This window comes from Hyperolius riggenbachi, chromosome 6 (assembly GCF_040937935.1).
Source record: "Hyperolius riggenbachi isolate aHypRig1 chromosome 6, aHypRig1.pri, whole genome shotgun sequence".
Lineage (NCBI taxonomy): Eukaryota > Metazoa > Chordata > Amphibia > Anura > Hyperoliidae > Hyperolius > Hyperolius riggenbachi.
This window is the reverse complement of record NC_090651.1, coordinates 353,336,766-353,354,381: the sequence shown is the minus strand read 5'-3', so window position 1 is coordinate 353,354,381 and position 17,616 is coordinate 353,336,766. Positions and strand designations below refer to the sequence as shown.

Genomic DNA, 17,616 nt, shown 5'->3' with positions numbered 1-17,616 from the left:
CTATGACTGCACCGGATAAGAATAGATTCCTTTAAACTCTTAAGCAATTTCAATCGGTTTTGACCAAAGTTTCAATCGCACAAGGTGGAAAATCTGGGTGGATCGGGGGCAGGTAGGATTGACGTAGATAGGTACACTGACAACCCATAGCATTGCACTGTATCGAATAGTGCAACCCTATGAATCAATTTATTTACAATAGATTCCCTCCTGGAATCTATTAAAAATAAAAATCAATGTGCTGTGTTGTAGGAATCAATGCCTTCTGAATGGATTCCTAGTTTCAGAAAGCAATTGTCTGTTTTGGGACATATGGTGGAACTCTATAAGTGTATAGCCAGCTTTAGAATGTGCCTTGTCCAATTCCGTGTTTACTTCGTTTAAGCGGACCTGAACTCAGAACTTCCTCTCTGCTCTAAAAGATAAACAACAGCATACTAGCACTTATTTCTTTGTTACAGCTGATACAAATCCTGCAATAGGTCTGCAGTGTATTTCCTGCTTTCATGGAAGCAGACATAAGATTAAAGAGAAACCGTAACCAAGGATTGAACTTCATCCCAATCAGTAGCTGATACCCCCTTTCCCATGGGAAATCTTTTCCTTTTCTCAAACAGCCCATCAGGGGGCGCTGTATGGCTGATATTGTGGTGAAACCCCTCCCACAAGAAACTCTGAGGACCTTGGTACTCCTGTCAGTTTCCTGTCTGTGAACCTCATTGCATTGTGGGAAATAGATTTTTACAGGGGTTTCCAACTGCCAAAATAGCAAGCAGCAGCTACTTCCAGTGACATCACCTGCCAGCAATAAAAATGTCACCATGTTATAAATGTCAGAATGTAAATCAGGGAGAGGAAAGATATTACAATGGGCAAACACTGACAAAATCATTTATACATAATTATTGTAAAAATGAAGCACTTTTTTATTACATTATTTTCACTGGAGTTCCTCTTTAACATCATGTGTTTACAAATAAGCTGCTCTGTAGAGGCAGTCGGCTGACACAGCCAAGAGATCAAATTACAGTTGTGATTAGTCACAGATGGGGGGGGGGGGGAGGAATTAGACAGGCTAAACACTCTAAATGCATACAAGGTACAATTCTCTCTGTTTTCCTTCTGACTTGTGCAAGAGTTCAGGTCCACTTTAACTAGCACTGAACAGAGTATGGAAGCGGCCAGTTTTCCTTTATAGCAGCCTGGCTGGACGCCTGGGAGTTTATGGCAATAAAGTTGCATCACTCAGGTTTCGAGGCCATCGTTTTGGTTGAAGTTATCCAGAAAATCCAGCTGTGACCAGAAGTGAAACTGCGGAGGATTGCATCACTAAAGACAGATATTAGTGTATATATACTCAGGGCCGGATTTGTACTCTTTACCGCCCAAGGCCACCAGCCGCCCACTTCAGTATAGGTAACCTGATGACCCCTCCCCCTTCCCTCCAGTATAGGTAGCCTGATGACCCCCTTCCAGTATAGGTTGCCTGAGGACTCCCTTAATCCCTCCCTTTCCCACTCCCCCTCTTTCAGTACAGCTCGCCTCCACACCGCAGCAGCCATCAGTGTCACTCATTTCTCTGCTCGTCTCCAGTGCAGAAGCTTCCTCTTCCCCTCTGTCTCCAATGCTGCCCAACTCCATAGCCACCGGCCACAATGCAAACATGCACAGAGAGCAAGGTGGCTGCTGCACAGGTGGCTAGCAGCAGAGTACCGCAGTCAGCCTGATTTCCCGCGTACGTTAAAAAGGGGCGCTGGGAAAAAAGGGCGCGGGGTTTTAAACGATAAACATGGATAACGTTTAAAAATATAATGTACTATATTTCGTTTAAAAATAATGTTTTATAAAGTTATAAATCATTAAATAATGTTCATGAAATCGTCAATTGTGAAAACGTTAATCTTCCGTTTAAAAAGTGAAACGTATAATAACGTTTACAAAAAATTAGTAAGTAACCCTCCCTGTACCTACCCCTAACCCCTAGACCCCCCTGGTGGTGCCTAAACCTAAGACCCCCCTGGTGGTGCCTAAACCTAAGACCCCCCTGGTGGTGCCTAAACCTAAGACCCCCCTGGTGGTGCCTAAACCTAAGACCCCCCTGGTGGTGCCTAAACCTAAGACCCCCCTGGTGGTGCCTAAACCTAAGAACCCCCTGGTGGTGCCTAAACCTAAGACCCCCCTGTGATAAGCATTAATAACGTTTGAAAAAAAATTGTACTGTTTTTCGTTTAAAAATAATGTTTGAAAAAAATATTGTACTGTTTTTCGTTTAAAAATAATATTAAAAAATGTGTAAATCATTAAATAATGTGTAACCATGAGAAGCAGTTATAAAACATTAAGTCTCCGGGCGCCACTTTTAAAACGTTATTTTTCTCCGGCGCCCTTTTTTCCTGTCGGGCGCCCATTAAACGATATTTATTATGGGAGTGAATGGCGGCGCCCGATTTGTCCACTAGCCTCCTGCGCCCGAATTTACGGTTACCTGATTTCCCTGCATTGCAGCATTTGCAAGCTTGCAAATGCTGCACCAGTTTAACCTGCTGCTTTGCTGCCCTTGGCCATGGCCTAGGTGGCCTTGGCCTAAATCCGGCCCTGTATATACTGCTGCCTCCTCGTTTCTGATTGGCCAGTCTTCGTTACGCAGAAGCTGAGAAACAAAAGTTGTTAACTTTCCATTCAGAAGTCCTACCCATGAAAGAACTTGGGGATTGATTCACTAAGCCGTGATAACTCAAACATCACACCTTATCAAAGATATCACACCTTATCAGAGTAGCATAGCGAGCACTAGGAACCCGCAGGGGCTCAGGACAGGACGAGTGCCATTGCCAATTAGCAGAAATAAGTTTGTAGCGCTCGCTATGCTACTCTGATAAGGCGTGTTACCTTTGATAAGGTGTGATATTTGAGTTATCATGCTTTAGTGAATCCAGCCCTAATACAGTAAAAACTGGGCAGTGCAAATCCTCAAAGCAACCCTGCTGATTATTAGACAGCATTACCTCTAGAGCTGAACTTTTTCAGGCGTGAAGCCATGCTTGATTTTATCACTGGTCTGTGAAAGTATGATTAATATTTAGTACTTAAAAGTGTACTAGTACTACAGTGGCCCTAGACCACAATACATACGTATTGTGGTATAGGGCCAGTTTAGGGGGGGGAAGCCAATTAACTTATATACATACGTATTGTGGTCTAGGGCCAATTTAGGGGGGAAGCCAATTAACTTATCTGTATATTTTTGGGAAGTGGGAGGAAACTGGAATGCCCGGAGGAAACCCACACAGTCACGGGGAGAACATACAAACTCCATGCAGAAAGTGCCCTGGCTGGAATTTGAAACTGGGACCCAGCGCTGCACAGCAAGAGTGCTAACCACTACACCACCATGCTGCCTCTGTGAAATCACTAGTCAGCTCAGTAAGCCAGCGCCTATTCAGTAAGAAGTCCTAGGACGAGACTCCCTACTACAGCAGGATGGCCTACTGAGTGCGCCCCTAGTGGCTGCAGCTCTCAATCACTATACAAATGTTAGGATTATTATTATTATTATTAAAAGCAGGCACAGAGTAACCGCTTATACTGTACATAGTGGAGGAGGCAGAGATCAGCACATTCTGCAGCTAGTTTACTATCAGTGCAGGCACAGAGTAACCGCTTATACTGTACATACTGGAGGCAGCAGAGATCAGCACATGCTGCAGCTAGTTTACTATCAGTACAGGCACAGAGTAACTGCTTATACTGTACATACTGGAAGCAGCAGAGATCAGCACACACTGCAGCTAGTTTACTATCAGTACAGGCACAGAGTAACAGCTTATACTGTACATACTGGAGGTAGCAGAGATCAGCACACACTGCAGCTAGTTTACTATCAGTACTGGCACAGAGTAACCGCTTATACTGTACATACTGGAGGCAGCAGAGATCAGCACATGCTGCAGCTAGTTTACTATCAGTACAGGAACAGAGTAACAGCTTATACTGTACATACTGGAGGCAGCAGAGATCAGCACATGCTGCAGCTAGTTTACTTTTAGTACAGGCACAGAGTAACCACTTATACTGTACATACTGGAGGCAGCAGAGATCAGCACATGCTGCAGCTAGTTTACTATCAGTACTGGCACAGAGTAACCGCTTATACTGTACATACTGGAGGCAGCAGAGATCAGCACACACTGCAGCTAGTTTACTATGAGTACAGGCACAGAGTAACAGCTTATACTGTACATACTGGAGGTAGCAGAGATCAGCACACACTGCAGCTAGTTTACTATCAGTACAGGCCCAGAGTAACCGCTTATACTGTACATACTGGAGGCAGCAGAAATCAGCACATGCTGCAGCTAGTTTACTATCAGTATAGGCCCAGAGTAACCGCTTATACTGTACATACTGGAGGCAGCAGAAATCAGCACATGCTGCAGCTAGTTTACTATCAGTACAGGCACAGAGTAACAGCTTATATTGTACATACTGGAGGTAGCAGAGATCAGCACACACTGCAGCTAGTTTACTATCAGTACAGGCACACAGTAACAGCTTATACTGTACATACTGTAGGCAGCAGAAATCAGCACATGCTGCAGCTAGTTTACTATCAGTACAGGCACAGAGTAACAGCTTATACTGTACATACTGGAGGTAGCAGAGATCAGCACACACTGCAGCTAGTTTACTATCAGTACAGGAACAGAGTAACAGCTTATACTGTACATACTGGGGGAAGCAGAGATCAGCACATGCTGCAGCTAGTTTACTATCAGTACAGTCACAGGGTATGAGAGGTTAGCAGAGATCATCACACACTGCAGCTAGTTTACTATCAGTACAGGCACAGGGTATGAGAGGTTAGCAGAGATCAGCACACACTGCAGCTAGTTTACTATTACTATGGGCATAGCATGTTATATAATGTGGAAAACATGACATTATTTAAATATCAGGCAAAATAAATTTTACATTTTATACAAGCTGATAAGCTGATCTCTAGATATTTATGCCCAAAAAAAAATTAAAAAAAAAGGCACACAATGACACAATGCTGCCCCCCCCCCCAAAAAAAAGTAGACCGCCTCGGGTCCCCCAGTACCATCACAAAGTCCACACATTCAAGAGAATGCTCAGTACAGAGAGCACCTTGAACACAGTGCTATTCACCATTAACGCCTCCAGGGGGCACAATTACACCAGTAAAGATAAGTACACAGATCGGACCAGAATATAGCGTATCTATAGGCGTCACCCGAAGACTCCTAAAGATCTGGAATGTCAGGTCTTGAGGGCCCTCTGAAGCCCCAGCCCCCCCCCCCCCCCCCCCCCCCCCGCTAGCTCCCCAGCGCTGCCCACTCACTTGTCAGACTTCCGGGGGACCTGGAGCTGCAGGCGCAGGTGGCACTTGTTGGCAGACTGAATCTCATCCTCCTTGAGCCGGATCAGCCTCTGAAGCCCCAAACACCAGTCCTGGGCCACCGTCATGTTCAAGTTCTACCGGAGGGAGGGAGGAGCAGAAACACAACATCACACTTAGGATCCCCCTTTAAGTTGTACTGGGCATCACTGCACACATCCATCCTGACCCATCAGACATGCAAGGACTGACCTGATAGGTGCCATGCAGGGTGCTGATCAGCTGGGTTAGTTGCTCCACCACCTCCAGGTCCTTCTTCACGTCCTGCAGCTCTTGGTAAAGGCGAGGAGATCCCAGTGAGACTTTATCTGCAGAGATAGAGAGGGTTCCATGACACTTTCCTCCTGCCTGGAGAGACATGTGCTTCCTGCCTGGAGAGACTTGTGCTTCCTGCCCTGCTCCTGTCTGGAGACATGTGCTTCCTGCCCCGCTCCTGTCTGGAGAGACATGTGCTTCCTGCCCCGCTCCTGTCTAGAGAGACACGTGCCTCCTGTCTGGAAAGACATGTGCTTCCTGCCTGGAGAGACACGTGCTTCCTGCCTGGAGAGATACTCATCTCTTGCCACCCTCCTGCTTGGAAATACACGTGCCTCCTGCCACCCTCCTGCCTGGAGCTATGTGCTTCCTACCCTCCTCCTGAGTGGAAAGAAATGTGCCTCCTGCCTGGAGAGACATGTGCCTCCTGCCAGGAAAGAAATGTGCCTCCTGCCTGGAGAGACAAGTGCCTCCTGCCCTTCTGCCTGGAGAGACAAGTGCCTCCTGCCCTTCTCCTGCCTGGAGAGACACGTGCCTCCTGCCAGGAGAGATATGGGTCTCCAGCCCTCTTCCTGCCTGGAGAGACACAAACTGCAGAAGACTTACTTTGACCAGCAGAGGGAGACTGTTTCTTGCTGGAGGTCATCTGACTTGAGGCTGCTTCTTTCTCAAACGCGTTCCCCTCCTGCCCAAACTCTGCCACGTGTAGCTGCGCCAGGGCAGTATTCCACTTCAGCACGTAGCGTGGCCCGAGTGGGACCAGGTTCCCAATATCCGGCTGTCCCCTGTCAAAAGAGAAAATGGGGGCATGAGTCATTTAGAAGAGAACTAAAAAAACTGAAATTCATTTGAAAGGTCTCCAATAACCAGCGCAAGTGGGTAACTAAAAATCATGGGGGCCCCAGAAAAACTTTGAAGGGGCCCTCCAATGTACACACCCTTTCCCTTGCCGAAAACTGGTGACCCTCACAGCCTGGGGCCCCATCTAGCAAAAGCCATAAAACAAGAGTGGCCATCAAAATCTTCTCACCATAATAAGAGGGCACCACCTTTATAGGAGACCAGGGTTCGAATCCTGGCTAGGGTCAGTACCTATTCAGTAAGGAGTCCTTGGGCAACACTCCCTAACACTGCAGGGTAGCCTCTTGAGTGCACCCTTAGTGGCTGCAGCTCTTGAGTGCTATGAGTCCAAAAGGTGAAAGCGCTGTACAAATGTTAGGATAGTATGAAGTGTAGCCACAAAAACCCCTGATCTGAAGGATGGACCCAGTTATTGGAGAGAGTAAAGTAGCAGTTGGACTCCCTTACAGCTCTGGGCTCCCCAGCTATCGCAGGGACTGCTCCCCTCTAGATACGCCCCTGCAGAAGACTTATGACCCGCTATAGACGCACGTATACTTACTTGAAGTTGATGTTTGCGCACACCAGCACGTCGTTCAGCAGGAAGAGTTTGCGCTCCTTGGATTTCAGCAGCTGTCCCTTTTCTCCGTACACCATCTCGGTGAGAGTCTCGCACAGCAGAAGCTGGTGCTGCCCCGAATTCAAACTCTGCACAAGAAACACACAGAGAGGCAGAGCTATGAGACATCAGAGACACAACAGCCCAGTACCTGTGCTAGAGCTCTGCTGCCACCTGCTGGCTATCCTTGCCAACTACATCATCAGATCAACCGTGTACTGGAATCTCATTCATTACTCAGAGGGAATCAGTCTTCAGTCTCCTACTTTCTATGGCCAGATGGCAATAGGCAAAAGTTGCCAAATTATGCTAAACTGGCCTAAGCAGTAAAGAATATTTTCTAGTCCTGGGAAAAGATGGATTAAAGGACAACTGAGGTGACATGATGAGGTAGACATGTGTATGTACAGTGCCCAGCACACAGATAACTAGGCTGTGTTCCTTTTTTTCTTACTCTGTCTGAAAGAGTTAAACATCAGGTATGCAAGTGACAGTTTCTGTCTGGGTGGGGACTGTGTCGGGCTGGGTCAGACTATAGCCTAACCATCCCTGATAAGTAATTACAGCCATACAACACTTTCCTGTCAGTAAATGGTTTCCGAGAGCAGAAAAAAGATAAAAAGGGTTAATAATTCATAGATTTGAGCTCTGCTATACTTGAATGAAGGTGTCATTGTGCAGACACAATGAAACAGTAAAAACTTAAAAACTAGATTTAAATATAAAATAAAACTGTGGGATATCTATGGATACAGTTGTTTTTCTCATCAGTTTATTTTAACCTCGGATGTCATATGTTATATGGGATGGTATAAGTAGATTTTGGTCCTTCTGGTAAGCTGAAGTGGAGAGAGGTCATAGCAGGTGGCAGGTGGGCCCCTTTGTTACCCACTAGGCCCCAAGCACCTGCCTAGGTTGCCTGGTGGATGATCTGGCTCTGGTCCTGGGTCAGCCCCATTGTGAAAAAAAGAGAGAGAGGAAACCTAACTCTTCAGGTTAGATACTTACCTTGTAAAGGGATGGCTCTGGATACCATAGAGAAGCCTTTCTCAATAGCATTTTAGTATGTACCACTTATGTAAGCTTGTGCTAACCAAGTACTGCCTGGCATGGTACAGACTATCTCACATACCCCTTGGCATATTATTATTATTATTTAGTATTTATGTCTTGTCACTTAAAGGGAATCTGAAGTGAAAATAATCTTATGATATAATGAATTGCATGTGTAGTACAGCTAAGAAATAGAACGTTAGTAGCATAAATAAGAGTCTCATATTGTTTCTAGTGCAGGAAGAGTTAAGAAACTCCAGTTATCTATGCAAAAGAGCCATTGATCTCTCCGACTTTCAAAGTCGCAGAGAGCTCTGTCTTCTGAAGCTTATTATCTCAACTGTCTGTCACTGTATTTTATTTTTTTTCTGCAGAGTTCAAAAGTTCACCAGCCTGCTCTGTAAAATAATTTAGAATGCTGATGTGTGTGTAAACTGGAAATGTTACAGAATGATGCAATGTTATAAAAAAACAATATAACTGAAAATTAAAATATGAGAATATTTTCTTTACTACTAATATACTAGTAATTATCTGTACTACACATACAATTCATTATATCAATTTTTTTTTGCTTCAGTGTCACTTTAACTGTCCGTCAGAGGGGCTCACAATCTAATCCTTACAATAGTCATATGTCTATGTATGTATTGTAGTCTAGTGCCAATTTTTAGGAGGAAGCCAATTAGAGCGGACCGGAACTCAGATCTCCTTCTCTGCTCTAAAATATAAGCAACAGCATAATAACCAATAAAGAAAAACATTTCTTTGTTGTAGCAGATACAAATCCTGCAATAAATCTGCAGCTTGTATACTTCCTGCTTTCACGGAAGCAGACATATTGTTAACATCCCATGTTTACCAAATAGCTGCTCTGCCTTGCCAGTCAGCTGAGGGTTTAAATTACAACTTGTGATTGGTCACAGATGAGGGGGAATTAGACAGACTAAACTCTCTAAATACATACAGGGTGCATTTTTCTCTGTTTTCCTTATGTCTTGTTGAAGAGTTCAGGTCCACTTCAACTTATCAATATGTTTTTGGGCTGTGGGAGGAAACCAGAGAAAACCCCACGCCGACACAAGGAGAACATACAAACTTCTAGCAGATAGTGGCCTGCCTGGGATTTGAACCGGGGACCCAGCGCTGCAAGTGCTAGCCACTACGCCACCGTGCTGCCCACATATACATTTATTAACAATACTGTGAATACATGCTTTCCAATCATTGCCTGCTGTTTAAATCTTCTAAATTGTAGATTCAGATTTGTTTAAACATAATTTATCATTGTCTAAACTACAATACATTTTTACAGTTATTTACGTTTATAAAACGCCAGTACCCCCTGTACCCATCAGAAGTACAGGTACCACATGCCGAGGACCTCGGCCGTACCCAGGGGGAGGGGCTCACCTTGTGCAGAGAGCTGCGCTCGTTGATGCTCTTGCAGAGCTGCTGGATCTCGGCCACCTGGTCGGCCAGCCGCTTCTGCTCGTTCAGCTTTTCCGCCAGGGTCTCCAGCTCTGTGAGCGCCAGCTGCAGGGACAGGCGGTCGGGGTGCCCCCGTGGGGTGTTCTTCAGCATGTCCTGCGGGGGGCGACAGAGATACAGGTCAGAGAAGGAGGTGGAGGAGAGCGAATGGCAGCAGCCTGGAGGATTCTGGGAAATATTACCTGCAGGAGGAGGATGAACTGAGGAAACCTTTGGATGGGTTTCACCATCAGCCCATAGAGGGTCACTCGGTCAGGACTGGCTGCTTGTTTCTTCTGGAAAAGACACACGGAGAAGCGTGAATAGCAGATTAGGTTTTTACTCACAGCTGTTTTGGAGGAAAGGAAATCCCCTTGGCAAAGTCACATGACCCAGAACTCACAGGATAGAGTTGCCGGGAGAGTGTGAGTTCCTTCCCAAGCATAGAGTCATTAAGGCCCACCTCCTCCCTTTGCTGCTAAGTGAAATTAACTCTTTGTGCTTAGCACTGCAGCTACAAATCTGAAGACTTCCATCCTCTCGCTTTGTTTGAGTATTTAGCCCTTCTCTATACGTTATCCAATGTTTTTATAAAAGCCACCGAGGTCTTTGGCCAGCCCGCAATAAGAAACCATATCTTACTGATCTTATTTATAAGGACACAGGAGAGGGTGTTAGAACAAGTGCTTTATACAGTATATTGATCGGAGAAGAACTGGACAGGAATTAAGTAATGAGACTCTTCAGCTGAAGCTGCAGTGACGGCCACAGAGTTAATGTCTCAGCTGCAGGGAAAGGGGGTGGGCGGGGTCAGAGGATCACATGGTAAGGCTGATAGTGCCCCTCCCAGCTTATCTCACTAATATTATAAATGCGAAAGTTTGGATGTTTGTTACTCAATCACGCAACAATGGCTGAATGGATTTGAATGAAATTTGGCACACACACAGTACATTATCTGGAATAACATATAGGATACTTTTTATCCCCATAACCAAAAAGTGGGTGGAGACAAATACAAATTTCACTGGGAAATGTAAACTGCAGCAATTCTTACACTATTAATGGTAGGGTTCTCAAACTTTGCACAGTTGGTCACTGGGTGACTGGGATTAATATTCAGAAAAGTGGGTGGAGCCTACAAAAGCCAATCAAAATTCACCTATTGATTTTCAAGGGGAATATTTAATTGCTGCCATTCTTGCACTGTTAATGGCACAGGCTTCAAACCTGGTACAGTTGGTCATTGGGTGACTGGGGTTCAATTTCAGAAAGGGGGTGGAGCCACAGCCAATCAGATTTCTTTCATTTCAATGCAAATTATTGATGCCAAAGACCGCAAAGCTCACAAACTTAGTCATTGAGTAATGGTGTGTTCAGGTTATAAAAAGTGGGTGGAGCCAACACCAGCCAAATACATACCCAGGCAATCAGCTAGTACTGTAATACAGGTTGATGTGACAGGGGACCGCAGTGCAAAAGAAAGAGTGCGAACATAGAAAGGCCCATCTTACCCGTAGGAAATCCAGGAAGGCCGGCTTGGTCAGACAAGCCCTTTTAATGAGGTTCATAGCATTGGTGAAGTTATTGACATATTCGCTGTATACATCCAGCACCATAGACTTCGAGAACTGCAGCGAGAGGAGAGAGACACAAAGGAAACACGTGAGATGTACAGGAAGAAGATGCATTTTCTGTACCACAGGAGCTTACACTCTAATATCCTCACCACAGTCACACATTATTATTATACATTTATATAGCTCTGACATATTCCACAGCTCTGTACAGAAATCACTGATCCATTCCCGCCAGAGGAGCTTACACTCTAATGTCCTCACCACAGACACACACTATTATACATTTATATAGCTCTGACATATTCCACAGCTCTGTACAGAGATCACTGATCCATTCCTATCAGACTCTGCACCAGAGGAGCTTACACTCTAAAGCCCCATCTACACGAAGGGACATTGCAGCGATCCAGCGGCTCGATTAGCCGCCGGATCGCCTCTTCCGCGTCCCCGCTCGCCGCGCCGCATACGATTCCCCGCTCGTGCCCGCTCGTCCCCGCCGGCGCCGCTTATCTCCCGCACGATTCCCTGCCATTGTCCCCTCACGGGGATCGAGCAGGGAATCGGCGGTGCGAAGATCCGTCCTGCCGGATCTTATCAATCGAGCCGCATCAGCAGCTCAATTGATAAGGAGCATCGCGGTGCGGCTTAATGTCCTCACCACAGACACACACTATTATTATTATACATTTATATAGCTCTGATATATTCCATAGCGCTGTACAAAGATCACTGATCCATTCCCACCAGAGGAGCTTACACTCTAATGTCCTCAACTTTCTTCTAACAACGATTCCTTCAAGTTCTAACAAGATTTTGTCAGAACTGAAATATATCAGTTATAGATCAGTCGCTGCCAGTTATAACTGAAAGGACAACTGATGTGCAAGGTAATGTCCATGTTTCCCTATGGCTCAAGTGGGCGATACAGTGTGCTGACCAGGAAGCGGTTATGAGGTAATAGCTATTTTTAAAATGGAGGACGGAGAGAATTCCATTGATCACAGTGGATAAACAGGATGCAGGAGAGGAGATTGAGGATGAGACTGCACGGGAGGTAAGTATGATGTGTGTATGTGTATTTTGATTTTTAACTTTTAGCGCAGGTTTTTTTTTTTAAACTTGCATACAGAAAGGTCATTACGGAAGTGCAGGGATTACCCACAATGCCCCATGTCAGTGGCCTCCATCTTGCCTGTACTCTCCAGTGTTTTCCAGTCCTGAGCAGAGCATGAGTCGGGTCAGTGCTCAGCAGGACACAATAAATCAGAAGATGCATCGCTCTCCCCTCAGACAGCTGTTATAACAAAGTAACTGGGCACTTCCTCTTTCTGGCAATTGTGCAATCACAAAATCCGTGTCACAAGAGCGGCTTCTGGCTTTTCACAAAATAAAATGTGTTTTTCCAAAGAAAAATAGAACAGACCGTGCTGTGACCTCCGGGGATGTGTCATATAAGGAAGGGGACAGAGAAACGGGGAGGGGGCAACAATCCAATACTGCATAGAGGCAAAAAACTGGGGGGAGGGGGGGCACACTCCAAAACTGCACAGCAATAAAAGCTGGGGGGCCATAATTCAAAACTGCACATCGATTAAAGCTGGGGGGCCAACTAGTCCTCGAGGGCCAGATCCATGCCTTTGTTTGGGATGGACTGAGAAATGGAGAAATGTATTCTACTTGATGAGTCCCATCAATCAATTTGAGCTGTGCCAAAAATGTGTGAGGACCTTCGGCCCTTGAGTTCTGGAGTTTGACATCACTGGTCTAGAGGAATGAAGGGAGGCTTACTTACTGAAGCTACAAAGAGGTCCCCGATCTTCTCCGTGGCGTCCCACTCTGCCACACGGGAGGCCAGGGCGATCTGGAAGACAGAGTGACAGTGCAGGATCTCCTTCACGCGGGAGAAGACCACCTGACACTTGCGGGCACTCAGCAATTTGGGTTCCATTTCCAACAGAGGGTTCCGGTAATCCTAGAAGGCAACAAACATCTGAATCATGAAGGAGGCAAGGTAATGCCACCTAGATGTCAACATGGAAAGAACCCATGCTACACCTGCCATATGGTGACATTCGAGTGCCTGTAAGGATCTCATTGCAGGATCACATCAGGTAAAGGTCCAATACTTTCTACTAAAACATTATATGGGCACAAAAAATACAATTAAAACTGGTGCAAATTAAGTTTGGAATACAATGAAGAATTCTTAGAATGTCTGGGGTTAGTTTTGTGGTCAGTAGCTTTTAGGGCCCTTTCCACCAGCGCGTTTGCGCTGGCTGAATCGCAAAAATGCAAACCGCTAGCGATTTTACAATCGCTACGGTTTGCTTTTTAACATAGGAATCGCGGTAGGTCATTTCTACTACCGCGATTCGTTTTTGCCAGGAACGCGAACGCGCGGCGGAGCGATAATTGCTGCGATTTTGCTATGCAGTGCATAGCATAGCAAAATCGCGGCCGCGAACGTCGGGAAATCGCCGGTAATTGTGATTCAGCAATCGCTAGCGTTCAGCGTGAACGCTAGCGATTGCTAGTGGAAAAGGGCCCTTAGGCATTCTTTTTTGGGTACTGAACCTTAGTGAAGTCTGTAGGGAACCAAACTTTAGTAATATCTACGGGAATAAAATCATAGTGATGTGAGTAGGATCCAAAACCTTACCCATGTCTGTAGGGCATCAAATCTTAGTGAGGTCTGAAAAAGTTCCAATACTTTCTACCAGAACATTACATAGGCACACAAAAAGTTACAATTGGTTTGGAAGACAAGGGAGAAGTCTGAGAATATTCTGGAGTTAGTTTTGTGGTTAGTAGCTTTAGAGACTTTTTTTGGGGTACTGAACCTTAGTGATGTCTGTAGGGAACCAAACCTTAGTGATATCTATGGGCATAAAATCTTAGTGATTTCAGTAGGATACCAAGCCATAGTGATGTCTGTAGGATCCAAAACCTTAGTCATGTCTGTAGGGCACCAAACCTTAGTGATATATGTAGGTAAAGGTAAGCAAATCAAAGTGATCTCTGTAGGGCACCAAACCTTAGTGATGTCTGAAAAAGGTCCAATACTTTCTACCAGAACAATACATAGGCACGCAAAATAAAGTTACAATTGGTTTGGAAGACAAGGGAGAACTCTAAGAATGTTCTGGAGTTAGTTTTGTGGTTGGCGACTGTCTGTGGGGCACCAAACCTTAGTGATGCCTATGGAATTGCCTCATTTGTAAATACCCCACAATGTTGAGGAAGGGGGAGAGACATACCTGAAGCACACGCTGTAGAGATTCCACATAACCGCGCTCGCTGTGGACGATGGAGGTGAGGATGTGACGTCTCAGCACCTGGAAGACACATGCAGGTATATCTCAGTGGTCAGGCAGAGGGGTGGTCCGAGTGTGGAGCAGGCAGAAAATGCATGATCAGAATGCAAGACTTCAGCTATGTCTGATAGCAATGAGGTGCTGCCCTCAACCTCACTGCAACATACTCCTTACGTTCTTAAAGGACAACCGAGGTGACAAGTGACATTATGAGATAGACACGTGTATGTACAGTGCCAAGCACACAAATGACTATGCTGTGTTCCTTTTTTTCCTTCTCCGCCTGAAAGAGTTACAAATCGGGTATGCAAGTGACAGATTCTGTCCGGGTTGGACCTAGTGCAGCCCTCGCTAATAAGGAATTACAGCCATTAAAACACTTTCCTGGCAGAAAATGGCTTCTGAGAGAAGGAAAAAAATAAAAAAAGGTTCAATAGTTCATAGATTTTAGCTCTGGCATCTTTCAATGCAGGTGTCATTGAGAAGAGACCATGAAACAGTTAAAACGTAAAAAGTAGATTTAAGTATAAAATAAAACTATAAGATAGCTAAAATTTTTAAGAGGAGGATGATAGATACAATTGTTTAGCTTATAAGTTTATTTTCACCTCGGATGTCCTTTAAGGTACCCACTTATCATACAATCTTGATTGTACAATCTTACCACTTCTATATAATATGAGAGACCTAAAGCACCCATATAAATGATATTCACTCAGTTTAGCCTTCTACTACATAGATTTGGTAAAATTGTACAACCAAGATTGCATCATTAGTGGGCACCTTAACACAAGCAGAGACCCCAGTCCTTTACATGCGCAATAAGTATTATTTGTAATAAATACCTCACAACACTTGAGGGATTAGCAAATATCCTTGTAAAGGTGGCCATACATCAGTCGACTTGGCATCCGAGCATCGAGCATCTGATTCTATAGTTATTATTGAATCGGATGCAAATCGGTGCCACCACAAGCATGACCATTCGACGATTTGACCGTTTTCAGCTCAAAATTGGTCAAATGCATCGATCAGACATGCTGCAAGATGTTGGGCCCACGTGGTCGATCGGGTGCGCAATGGTAACAGCATGCACTGGCATACGGCCCGCGGTCGCAGAGGTCGCTGTTGCGACCAGACCCCTGCTCTTAAGTAGGTCTGTGCGTGTCCAAGACAATACAATTACTATAGTTCCTCCTCCCTTCCAAGTCCCGATATTGCATTGCATGTAATACTTTACTTGTCCACTGTCTCCCGCCGTGGTCCGCATACATTGCCTGATGTATTAAAACCTTAAAGGGAACCTTGACTGAGTTATTAAAAAAAAAAAAAAGTTTCACTTACCTGGGGCTTTTGCCAGCCCCCTTTAGACGTCTGGGTTAAGTCTGCTTAAATGACAATTTTGATTGGTTGGTTCCCACTTGCCTACAATTTGGACGCAAGTCCAAATAAGAAGAAGATACTTCTGTCTTAATTTAAGGGAGTGAGAACACTGGAGATGTGATGAATCGTGCATGGAGGCCACACGAAACCTCTCCTCAGATCTATAGAAGTTCAAGCTATGGGCTTATATAACATTATCACCTCTAGGAAGTATGTATGTATTGCTCCTTACGCACCTGCTGAGCACTGAGTCCTTCTGGCATCGGCCCCAATTCAGAAGGAGGGTTGAGCTCCAGGTCCAGCCCGCTGACCTCCAGGAATCCCATCTCCTCCTCCTCCGAGTCTCCTGTGAGAAGAAGCAAAGAGGAAATTGTAACGTGTGAGGAGAAACGGTTCGGTCATCCTGGGTAAAGGATCTGTTACCCGAAGAGAAGCTCTCCTCTGTAATGCTGTCATTCTCTGTCACGGACTTTCTAGAGCGTCGTCTGCTGAAGCGAGAGAGCCTGAACTTAAAGGACATGTTGGTGCTTTGGGGCATGGGGTTGGGTGTGAGTGGACTGCACAGATTGAGGATGGAAGTTGTGTCTTCTGGAAGGAGGGGATAGTGTGTGCTGACACTTATTATTCAAGGAGTGATTCATGCGGCTCACTTCCCCATTCACTGCCAGACACACGACCAGCACAGCGAGGTGGACAGTGTCACTGTCACCAGGAATCTCACTGTACACGGTCATTGCCAGACACACAACCAGCACAGCGAGATGGACGGTGTCCTTGCCACCAGGAATCTCATTGTTCCTGGTCACTGCCAGACACACAACCAGCAGATTGAGGTGACGGTCACCAGAAATCTCACTGTACATGGTCACTAGCAGACACACGACCAGCACAGAGAGGTGGACAATGTCTCTGTCACTAGGAGTCTCCCTGAACATGGTCAATGCCAGACACACAACCAGCACAGCGAGATGGACGGTGTCACTGCCACCAGGAGTCTCACAGTACATGGTCACTGCCAGACACACAACCAGCAGATTGAGGTGACGGTCACCAGAAATCTCACTGTACATGGTCACTAGCAGACACACAACCAGCACAGAGAGGTGGACAGTGTCACTGTCACCAGGAATCTCCCTGAACATGGTCAATGCCAGACACACGACCAGCACAGTGAGGTGGATAATGTCACCAGGAATCTCATTGTACAGCGTCACTGCCAGACACAACCTTCTCACCCAGGCACCTTCACTTCATAGCCAAACTCACAGCACCGATCTCTAGTTCTAGAGGTCCGATCTCCCATAGACTAATGGAAAGTTGCACAAGTGCATTCTGTAAGCCTGGACTAGACAGGCCTTCACTCAAAGTGAAATTGAGGCCACGTAGCCCAGGGTAGACTCCTTCTTTCAGGCTCTGGTCTACTCCTTTGGGTTAGGAACATGTTGACACCATCTTCTTCCACTGGCAGTCCATGGTGTAATTTTAGGTAGTCCTTGTGACTCTTGACTGGAAGCTGGGACCCCTGGGCATAGATGGCATCATGGCAGTCTTCATCTGAAGTGGAAGTCAACTGCTGAAGAGTGGAGCCCACAAACTGCACTAAATTACTGAATAGTGTGGTAGGTGCTAGACTTGTGTGTGCGTGTGGGTGTTTAGTAATGGCTTAAATCCTGAGGGTAGCAG

At 45.6% G+C, this 17,616-nt stretch overlaps 1 protein-coding gene across 1 annotated transcript in view; it reads right to left on the bottom strand.

Moving 5' to 3' along the window:
• Positions 1 to 17,616, bottom strand: part of ARHGEF10L (Rho guanine nucleotide exchange factor 10 like) — a 176,564-nt gene that overhangs the window by 30,625 nt on the left and 128,323 nt on the right. The window contains exons 12-21 of the mRNA XM_068241707.1: positions 16,170 to 16,279; positions 14,494 to 14,571; positions 13,029 to 13,208; positions 11,171 to 11,287; positions 9,860 to 9,952; positions 9,600 to 9,773; positions 7,077 to 7,222; positions 6,281 to 6,459; positions 5,612 to 5,727; positions 5,363 to 5,496 (exon numbers count right to left, since the gene is read on the bottom strand). Of these exons, the coding sequence (XP_068097808.1) occupies positions 5,363 to 5,496; positions 5,612 to 5,727; positions 6,281 to 6,459; positions 7,077 to 7,222; positions 9,600 to 9,773; positions 9,860 to 9,952; positions 11,171 to 11,287; positions 13,029 to 13,208; positions 14,494 to 14,571; positions 16,170 to 16,279 (1,327 nt within the window). The remainder of the gene's footprint in view (positions 1 to 5,362; positions 5,497 to 5,611; positions 5,728 to 6,280; positions 6,460 to 7,076; positions 7,223 to 9,599; positions 9,774 to 9,859; positions 9,953 to 11,170; positions 11,288 to 13,028; positions 13,209 to 14,493; positions 14,572 to 16,169; positions 16,280 to 17,616) is intronic.